Source organism: Pagrus major, chromosome 9 (genome assembly GCF_040436345.1).
Source record: "Pagrus major chromosome 9, Pma_NU_1.0".
NCBI classification, from domain to species: domain Eukaryota; kingdom Metazoa; phylum Chordata; class Actinopteri; order Spariformes; family Sparidae; genus Pagrus; species Pagrus major.
In genome coordinates this window covers 15,053,318-15,064,136 of record NC_133223.1, presented here as the reverse complement: position 1 = coordinate 15,064,136, position 10,819 = coordinate 15,053,318, and the positions used below count along the sequence as shown (strand labels likewise).

The 10,819-nt window shown below is 38.4% G+C and overlaps 2 protein-coding genes across 2 annotated transcripts; one reads left to right on the top strand and one right to left on the bottom strand.

The window, feature by feature from the left end:
- The first annotated feature begins 226 nt into the window (after window positions 1-226).
- LOC141002813 (cell surface glycoprotein CD200 receptor 2-like) lies at window positions 227-3,184 on the top strand. Its single transcript, XM_073474213.1, has 7 exons — window positions 227-247; window positions 533-586; window positions 1,250-1,558; window positions 1,941-2,210; window positions 2,352-2,444; window positions 2,536-2,578; window positions 2,678-3,184. Exons 3-5 carry the CDS (start codon window positions 1,342-1,344, stop codon window positions 2,435-2,437), a joined length of 573 nt encoding a protein of 190 aa, XP_073330314.1. The 5' UTR covers window positions 227-247; window positions 533-586; window positions 1,250-1,341; the 3' UTR covers window positions 2,438-2,444; window positions 2,536-2,578; window positions 2,678-3,184.
- A 1,566-nt stretch (window positions 3,185-4,750) lies between these two features.
- Window positions 4,751-9,374, bottom strand: LOC141002538 (uncharacterized). Its single transcript, XM_073473891.1, has 4 exons — window positions 9,218-9,374; window positions 7,380-7,399; window positions 7,218-7,258; window positions 4,751-6,898 (listed from the first exon to the last, which is right to left on the bottom strand). The coding sequence occupies exons 1-4, from the start codon at window positions 9,235-9,237 to the stop codon at window positions 6,716-6,718; spliced, it is 264 nt and encodes an 87-aa protein (XP_073329992.1). The 5' UTR covers window positions 9,238-9,374; the 3' UTR covers window positions 4,751-6,715.
- Between the last annotated feature and the right edge of the window lie 1,445 nt (window positions 9,375-10,819).

Here is a 10,819-nt window from a genome sequence, read left to right as displayed (position 1 = left end):
CATCCTGAACTATTTTATATTGACGCACTGAACATCACACACGTGCAAGATGGTCTTCGAATTTACGTAGGATGTCAGGAAGTGGTAAACTTGTCTTGTGAAATGTGCCTCTGCAGTAGCTGCAGTTTTAGATGATATCTAAGGTCTCAGATGATGAAGATGCCAAGCCTAATGGACAGACTGCCTCACGCCTATCTGCTGATGTTTTACTGTTTCACATTTGTCAGTGTCTATGGACTAGGACCTGGTAAGACATAACACTCTTTTATCTAATGACTTTCAAGAGAGCATGAGGGAACATTTTGACTAGGTTGGAGTCATTAACTTTCAGCCCATAAATAACAGTGTAACTGTTTGGTATTGATGAGGTCTACATATATAGTGGTGATTATAGCTTTTTTTATAGATAGGATGTGCATTGTGTGTGTATTGATGTCCAGCAGATTATGAATAAACCCTTGATTGTTGCTTTGTAAAGTGGACACTGTGTTTTACTAACTTTTTCCTTTACATCCATCTCCATCTCAAACAGGAAGTAATCTTAACACCTCTGCGAACTTTAACGATTCTTCTATTGGCGGTGATGGTAAACTCATTTATCTCCTTTTCTCTCTGGATATTTTGCAGAAAGAGTAAAATATTGAATGATACTAGTGAGGGCACATGGGGATAAAAATATAAATGTACATTTCCATCTCTCCTATTAACCATTATTTCCAACACTTTTTTAGTTTAAAAGAATGTAAGATGTTAAAATAAATGCTTTGAAACAAGTTGTTTTTGCAGAAGAAAGGTTTAATCTTAATCTTTAGTCAATTTTGGATTGTAATTTTAAACTATTAAGGGACTATAGCAAATGTTTGCCCATTTTGAAGAAAATTTGTTTGCTTTGGATCATTAGTTAAGGGTTTTAGTTCTTACTTAACATATTTATAAATGCGGATATGTTATGGTCAGTAATAAACATAAAGCAACTATATGGTACTGTGTGATACTGTTTGTATCCTGTGCCATGCTTCATAACAAAAGTTGTATCTGTGTACCATGCTGTTTATAGTTTATTTTATTTTCCTCACTTGTCCACATCCAATGCAGAAAACTGAATCTCTCTTCTACATGTTTTGTGTTCATCAGGACATGTGCACTGTGTGTATCGTTCTATAACAGAATAAACCTAAAATATACAATTGGTACAATCAGAGCACCACTATGTGTTAAAATAATGCAACTATTCTTTCCTTTTTTTCAGTTGTCAGACACTCAGCCTTCAACGAATGGAGTGATGTTGACTTGACATGCAGCAATAAGACATGGGATGAGACGCTATATGTTATCTGGACAATGCAGCTGAAATACAAAGATGAATGTAAGATATCCTTAGATGACGGAGGCCGAAGAGTAGACACATGCAATGATGGCAAGTCACTCAGAATCACATCCAGCGATCGGCCGTACCTGCACATCCCAAACTTCACAAATGGTGATGAAGGGGTCTACAAATGTGAGACTGTTTATAAAGGAGGAAGTGTGCGTTATGAGATCAACGTGGCTATCACAGGTAGGACTTTTCTCCTCACAAGGATAGATGATTTTTTAGAAAACATGAACTAAGGTTCACTTCTTAAATGTCCACTTCACCCAAATCACGCAAATTCTGCTTACCTTTCCTTACTTTTTATTCGTTACGGCAGGTAGTTTTATGTTTTACTTGCCAAGATCTTGAAATATCGACTACTGAACCTGTTGCTTCCACTACAAAATGGGGGATAATGTCATTTATTTTCTGTTGCTCTGAACTCTCAAGATACAATGTCTCTGATCCTCGGCATATTGCACCGATCTCACAGTCCTGTTGACGATTTTCATCTGAGTATAAGAGATAGTGAAACAGTGGTTAAGGAAAACAGTTTAATTTCTCTGTTTTGTCCTCCCTGGCTCAGTTCCTCCCAGTATATCAGCCTGGTTTGAGCACGAGGACAACAAGATGGTGGCAGTGTGCAAAGCTGAAAGAGGAAAACCTGCTGCCAACATCTTCTGGAGACATGCGGGAAACTTATTGGATGTGAAAACATCGTCTGACCTAGATGGGTTTTTTACAGCAGAGAGTCGTCTGGAGATCTCAGACGGAATGGACACAGGAAACCTGAGCTGTGCTATCAGCCACCCGTTCTGGAGAGAGGAGCATATTTTGGTACCAAAACCCACAAAAGGTCAGACTTTTTTAGAGAGCACAGCACAAGAGAAAGAAATTACTTGTTGTTTTATGTTATATTTCCAGTTATAACTTTGTAAATATATGGGAGGTCCAGCAGATTATTAACACATCATTAATCTTCACTCTCTCACAGCAGGTTATGATCCTTGGCTGCGTGTCGTTATTGTTTTGGCAATCGTTGTGATTTTGGCAGGATTTTTATTTTTGTACAAGAGAAAATAATGTTGAGGTAAGAATTTTCATTTGCTGAAAAATGAATGACTAACATTACACTTGCAAGGTTCTTGTCTGAGCTGGTTTGTGTATCCACCTTCTGCCAGGCGATGCCAGCAATCTGACACGTCACCAACCACATCTGCACCAGTGAGTCATCTCTCTGTAACTCTGCAGGTCAAAGCTCTGTCTGTTTTACTGCCACTGGTGAATTTTGTTCATGTCACCTCTATGTTTCTCTCTCCCAAGGAATCGCTCTGCCATCTACTGGTGGAGAGCAGAACATCGTCCACCATCATGATCATGCACTGCATCATGCTAAGATCTCTGAATAATGCAAATATATCAAGCTTAAATCTTGAACAGCTGAAATGTTTCAACTGTCTTCAAACAATAGTCAGGTGTTCATTGAAACTGGTTTTGCTTGCTGTAGTAATTCCTTCATAATGGTGAGTGGTATCCACAGTCCCTGAAAGACAGAGTCTGGAGACTTGTTTGATTTCTGCTGTTAAATTGTAGGCTGCTGCATCTATAATTTGCCTGACCCTCACACTGATTATTTCATTGAACTGAAAAAAGGAAACCGCACAAATGTATTCCTGTCCACAGAACATGGCACATTTGAACTCTTTTAGTTTTGCACAGTGGTGGAGGAAGTATTCAGATTCTTTACTTAAGTGAAAATACTGTAACCAGACTGTAAAAATACTGTTACAAGTCAGCTTTGAAAATGTTACTGAAGTAAATGTCTGTGAATGTAATCTGCAAAATAGTATTCAAAGTATTTAAAGTAAAAGTGCTTAAACAAAAAATGTCTTGTATGATTATTCTTTTATCTATTTAGATCGTCTTTATTCATGCATTAATGTTAAAGCAGTGTTTTACTTTGAACTACTTTGTAAGTTTGCAACTAATGACTGTCCATAAAATGTTGTCATTATGATAAATGTATTCATTTCATATGTGTCATATCAACATCTCTACAGTACGTCTCACATCAGGTTCATATTACATGTATATGAGCTGACTTTCATGTCAGGAGGAGGAGGGGGAGATTGTGGCGTGACAGTTATAGCAGCATAACCGGGAAGGACAAAACATGATCTTTCCCTAAACCTAACTAAGTGATTTTTGTGGTTAAACCTAACTAGACTATACGCACAGCATTTGCACAAAGTAAAATTTTAAAAATTAAAAATTGAACTTGAACTAGCGTAAAGTTGCAACTTTTGTGGTTTGCAGAACGTACCTGCAGTAATCCTGATGACCGGGTTGACTGATAAGTATTTTCCTTATGTAGTAATCTGCTGATTATTTTCTCCATTACTCGATTGATTGTTTGGTTTATGGAGATTCTGAATATAGTAAGAAATACAGTCACGATTACACAGGGTCCAAAGTGACACCTTCACAGTGTTTGTTTCATCCAAACAGTCTAAACCTCAAAAAAATTGACAAATACCATAAAAAATGTTTAAACTAATTTTAAATATCAGTAAATCTTCATATTAGAGTGGAAACATGAATGTTTTTGCATGAAAAATAACATTGACGATTATCATTATAGTAGCCAATCAAGTTTATTTGATTATAATTAGACAGAAATTTAACTGGAAGCTATTAAATAGTTGCTTATTTAGTCTGTTTATTAGATTAAAAAGCCAAGAGAGCTTGTGGTATATACCAAAATTACCGCTTGCACACATCTGCCAGGTGAAAATACCATATCAGGGGGAGGCCTGAGCTATATTGGACTATTCTTGAGGTACAGAGTTGTGTCGCAAGACATGTCACATGCTCACTGGTTAGCATGTGAACTTCACTGGATGTCCCTGCACAGAAAACAGATATCTTTGACATAACGTCCTCACATTATGTTGATCATTTTTGTACATTTCTGAATGTCAATGAAACCAATCATTTCAGCCCTACTAGTATATTCTGTTGTGTAGTTTACTTTGAAACAAAACATATTTTTTAAGGTTTTGGTGGGTTTTGTATGCAAAACTTATAAAATAACTAGTAAAGACATGTAATAATAATAATATAAATAATATAATAAATTATGAAATATAATAGTAATAATTATTAGTTATAGTAATAATGAAAAGAAAAGACTCAAGTAAAGTAAAAGTAACTCAAAATTGGTACTTAACAGTGCTGGAGTAAATGTACTTAGTTACATTCCACCACTGGCTTCTCAGTTGACCGTTTCTGGTGAACACAGTAACATGATTTGCTCTCGGTTCCACCTTCAAACAAAGGGATTATGCTATGAGTTATGTCATACCCTATTCAACAGAATAGTGAACAAAAGTGGTAAAGTGTAAACTTTTAATCAATAAAGATATCAATAACCCCACAATGAAACAAAGGAAACCTACAGGATATCACACTTCTCTTCCATTTCATACACATCAAGTCAAACGTATAAATAATTCTGCATAGATACAGGCATTGACAACAAATTAGCATTCTGCAGACACATACAAAACATAAAAACAGGTAAATTCTCAAGTCTTAAGTATCTATTCTTAGTATATTTGGTTGGTGTGCAGCCGTGCAACAATTCTCATGAGCACTGCAAGATGAGCACAAACTCTGAAATGCAGATTAAGGTTTCTGTTGTGGACACTGTAACATAAACATGAAATTCTTCCATCATGGATTGGATATTGAGACAATGGCACAAATGGCTACTGTTTTAGTTTTGGCTTGTAAACGTTAGTAAAGGCTGGTTGAGACAGCTTAACGCTGGGCTAAAATTCAATGACTAAAACTTCAGTTTAAGGTGGAGCAAAGCGTTGGCTCTGTTTCAACAGACTTCAGATAAAGATCAAACTTTCATCGGCAGTAGAGAATCGTAGAGTGACAGCAGATGTTCTCACATAAGCCAGCCTGACTAAAAAGTCCCTTTCTGTTTACAGGGTAATGGAGCTGTTACACTGAAAGTGACACACTGAATGCACCAAGTTTGAAGACCTTTTTTTCTACAAACAATAAAGTACGTCATCAAAATCTTTAAAAAACTTCTTGCATGAATGGCAAAAACACCAAAGATGTGTCCAAATGAGTCATAATTATACATACTCATTATACAGTATGTATGTACAGTATGTATGAAAACTGAAAATGACACAATTGTAAACAAAACGGAAAGCTATTTAGCCAATTAAACTTGACAAAGAGAAAGCAAAATGTGTTTTTCTCATGACTTAATCCATATTTGGAACTGTTTCACCACCACACACAATTTATTTCCCCCTGGTGCCCCATGTTTGAAAAAACGCTGCGAAAGTGCTTTCTTGGATGCCCCTATCATAGATAAAACATGATAAAGTGCTGTCTTGGGTGCCCTTCCAGTGGACAAAATGTGGTGAAGTGCCCTGTAATCAAGACTTTCTGTCCACCACATACAACTGGTGCCCTTTTTACTTTTTTGCACCTGCCCCTCAAACATCCTGAGTCCACCACTGCTTTGCACCTTTCTGTTGTGGGAGAATTTTATCCTTCAACAGTACACTCAAAAGACAACTGTATCGTCAGCATACTGTGCTTTGAATATACTTTTTTGTGGCTAAAAACCTTCTCGGACTTTCAGTATGAATTTGGGTCACAGCGCAAATATTGTGCTCAAATCAAGTTTTAGTATTTACACAAACCAAGTACATCCATGTTGTTCACTGCCTTATCTGCAAACAAAAATATGCGCAATCAGAATTTTTTTGAATGATGCAGTGATCGCGTAAATTGCAAACACACAGTGATTTTAAAATTCTGTCATTCAGCACGTGGTGTTAACTTGTACGGTACAGGTCAGAAGCTTTGGGAAACGTTGCTATTCTTGAAGACGTTGACTTAAAGATGGTGAAATTTTTTAATTCAGTTTCAGAAACGTATTGATTCCAGATAACGTGCTAATCTCATGATGTTTCAGGAATCCAGACTTATCAGACTAAAGAGCTGCAGATTCTTGTCTTGACGTTGTGTTTCCTCTGTAAGGAGGTCAGATGTGATGCAAGTTTGTCTTCTTGATGAAGGAACACCACGCTTGTGTTACCTCAAATTCGTAGAGAAATTTCACAGGGCTTGGCGTCTCCACGACCAGCTGCTGTAGACTGTGGATGGTTTTTTTTTTCATTTTGACAGTTTTTTCATTGACGATGAAGACTTGATTAGCAGTTCGACTAGGAACAAGTTCTTAGATGCCAAGACAAAACATTTGACACAAAATTAACTTCTAGATCGGCATCGTCAGCCTGAGTGAAATTGTCCTGTTGGTTCTGTTTACCCCATCAGTACATAATCATCGTCAATTTCTTCTTTAGATGAGCCCTCAGACTCTGGTTGAAGTGCTGCTGGGATATTGACCGTAGCATAGTCACAATCATCATCCGTGGTAGCTGTGGGTCTTCCTGATCTCTTGACAGAGGTGTGGTCGATCGAGGCATATGTTACATCCTCCTTAGGCTGTCATGAGACAATTCACAGAGTGAGATGGTAATTCCTCAATCCTGAACACATGTTACAAATAATTTATTCAACTTTTTCATGCAGTGCAGCTGCAACAAGCACGTTTTTGATGTGATAAGTGAAATTATCAGCCACACAGTTTCTTTGACCACAAGCCTCACGCTAATGTTCACCCAGTATGCAAATCAGACGAGGCAGCACCTCTGACTGAGCTGTCATAAAAGCACAGAAACACACCCATGTCCCATGAAAAGCTTGAACTGATAAGATTTATGCTCAACAAAAATAGACTCAGCATTGATGTGTGCAGGTTTACCTTACTATCTGTGCCGCTGTTATCATCTGGAGCAGAATTCCCTAAAAGAGACAGTGTATATATACATATAATGTTAATCATTGCTAAACTGTATACATTTTGATAAATTTTTCTTAGTGACCACTATTAAAACTATTTGTTTTACTAAAAATGTGGTTTTACCTTTACTTCTCTTCTTTATCCTGAAGTAGAACAAATACAAATGATGAGACCAAAATAATGACACAAACATTCAGATCTACAAAAAGGTGACGGACAAGTTCATGGCCTATGGTAGAAGGAGTTAGTTCCAGAAAACCTAGCACATTTATGTTTCAACATAGTCCCCTCCTACATAATTTCTTCTTTGCAGACGTCCTGGACCTCTACAAAGTGCTCCACAGTAGTGACAACATCATCAAAATCACAATCACCGAGCTCCTTCTTCATACTAGGGAAGTGGTAAAAGTCTGGGGGTGTCAAATCAGGAAATTCAGCCCAGTCCCCAGGATAAAATGTTGGAACTTAACGTTTCTGCATATCACGGATATACTCACATTTGTGCATGTCATAGGCTGTGTACCACATTGACATGTTAACCAAAAGGTGCCATATCACATTTATATTTAGCATTTATGACCTAACTTTCATGTCAGGAGGCGAGGGAAGGGGATGAGCCATGTTTGTGGCAACTAAAACAAACTATTTTCCTAACCTTAACCATGTGGTTTTTGTGCCTAAACCCAACCAGAGCAAGCACAGCGTTGTCACGAGATCGTGATTGGGTTGGGAGAACAGGACGGATGTTGGATGAGTTCAAATCTGCATTCTTAGATGGCACTCATCGCCACTGTGGACTGGAACAACTGTCTGCAATTCTCATGAACCGGAAACATAAAGACCAAACAAAGCTATTTAAGGGCCCGGTCGTGTCATTATGTTGGCGGACTTGAACGGAGGTAAGCCACTATTGCTCTCTATGAGCTGAGCAGAGAGAGGCACTGGAGAAAAATCCACAGTCCAGCAGCATTAAACAACTTAAAGCTGCTGTAAGTGTTGTCGTTGTTTTAGCTAACTTCATATCTGTTCGGAATATAGAGCTATTTAACACATATAATTTACAGCAGCTTTAAGTCTATGGGCTTGTATAGGCAACGAGAGAGATGGAGAAGGTCTACACTTCACGTCAGGTTACAATCCACTGACAGAAGGCCGATACAAAAGTGATTAATAAATGTAAATTGCTAGAAAATATCACATAGAGCCCCTTTAACTTCAAACTTGATAATCACTTAAAGATTAGAACTGTGTAAGTCATCTCCTTCTACCTTAGGCCATGAACTTGTCAACCACCCCTCGTACAAAGCAATTACAAAGATTGAATGTGCTAATTTAACTTCCACTTAGCGAATTCTGGTGTTGTCTGTATCTTAAAATACCAGAACACATCAGTAGATAATATCTACAACAGCTTTAGAGAGGTGTAAGTTTTACCCCACAGCAGTGTTTCCTTGACAGCTTAACAGATGACAGCGAGTGGTGCAACAGGAAACACTTTACATATGCCTAAAACCCACATCTGTCCATGTCCAACTGTCTATGTCTGTGACATGGGAGTTGGAACTTTGCATGCTCTCAACACCATGTTATAACAAATGCATACTGTTTTGAAAAGAAAAGCTGCTCATGTGAATGCTTAGTGTTTGACCTGTTAATGACAGAAACAGTCTATTCTTAGCCAGCAACCACTATTTCCTCGCTGTAGCGAATGCAGAAGGAGAATCTTGCAACAGGGCCAGAATGCAATATTGTTTCTTGTTGCTAAGTGTAAAGCGTTTCCAGCTGTCTCATGTTTCTTTTATTCTTTTTTAAAATGTTCTCACCCACATTTTCTTCTAATTCAAACATAATAAACGCAGCAGTTTCAGGAAAGCTTTAAAATGTAAGTACCACATGCTGAAACATTTCTCCGTGGCATGTAAGAGTGTCCTCTCATAGTCGTTTTAAGGATGATTACTTACCTTGAGGTGCAGTTTCCCATGATGTGCCCACAGAATCTGTGTCCACACTGTATTTGTCTGCGGGTGACAGGTACTAGTGCCTGGTTGGTAAGGAAGGACTGTGGTAGACGCTGATCTCACTGATCTCTCTACCGTGCTCACAGGCCGAGAGAGAGAGAGAGATGTCAGAGAGAGAGAGAGAGATGTCAGAGAGGGAGAGAGATGACAGAGAGAGAGAGAGATGACAGAGAGAGAGAGAGAGAGAGAGAGAGAGAGCATACAATGTCCTGTTTGTGTGTTATTTTTATTTCCTGTGCATGGTGGTTTCTCACACCAGATAAACACCCACACACACAGACACACAGACACACAGACACACACACACACACACAGACACACACACACACACACACACACACACACACACACACACACAAATGCATGCACTGATGCTGTAGGGGAAAAACCTCAAATACATCAAAGGAATGATCAATCAAAGAAATGCAACATGGTCTAACAATTTTTACTGTGAGAAATGGTCCCAAATAAAATCTGTCGGTGGAGTCACCAACACTTTGCCTCTAGAAAGAAAACATCTCAAAAACATCTCCAAGGTTTCACCGAAACTATCATTTAGCAGGTGGTAGGTAGATCAGCAGTAGGTGAGGTTAGCTGACCCTGAACTGTGATGTCTGCTCTTGTTGCTCTATTGTCTCATTTGCATGATTGTGCAAATTTTCGTGATGAGGAATATGAGGAAGTCGCAGATCTTTTTTCACGTTCAGAGGAAAGTCCAGTTTTAGTTTACAAATTGTCTTTGTCAAGAGTACAGACAGATCTGTATGGATGCTATGATCCTTCAGAGATATTTCTTTCATAAGCACAAAGCAGTTAAATCCATCTAAAAGAGTCTTCTTAAAGTTCAGCTGTCAAATATCTGATGTTTGAAATAAGTAAAGTAAGTAAATTGTCCAGAATATTCATTAACGCAAACCATGTTTTCATATGTAGCCTAACATCATACACTGGAGGGCGCTGTTGGATCAGTCTGGGTGATTCATAGACCACTGAGCATGAACATGCCCTCAGTTGGCTGTAGAAAAGGAAGTGGCATCTTACATCATCTACTGGCTGCATTGAAGCAAACAATAAATTAAAACACTTGCGTGAATGACATCAATGTGCCACATGTGTAGTGTGAATACACATTCTCCACCTGTGAAGAAAACCCTAACCCTAACTACCTAACTTGTGATTGCACTCTGGCAGACTTTTGTTTTTTTCTTCCCCTGCAGCAGCTGTAGAGATTTGGACAGATTGGATAAGGGGAGCAAGCAAGCATCTTATTATTTCATAAAAATGATGAGAACATTTAAGTGGCCTCTGGTGCTCGCTGCTGACTAATGGTAGCAGTTCATAAGTATGCAAAGGCTTTTGTCTCTAACCTGGCTTGTGTGGAAATACTTTTTCTGTTAAAATGGATTTAATTTCCATTTCATCACTCAGTGGAATGATGTACACTCATGGCTGTAGTCTGACTTTGACGCCAGGATGTCACAACTTCCTGCTGGGCTGCTTACGGGCCCCTGAAGTGACACACGCACTCAGTAACCTTTAGAACTG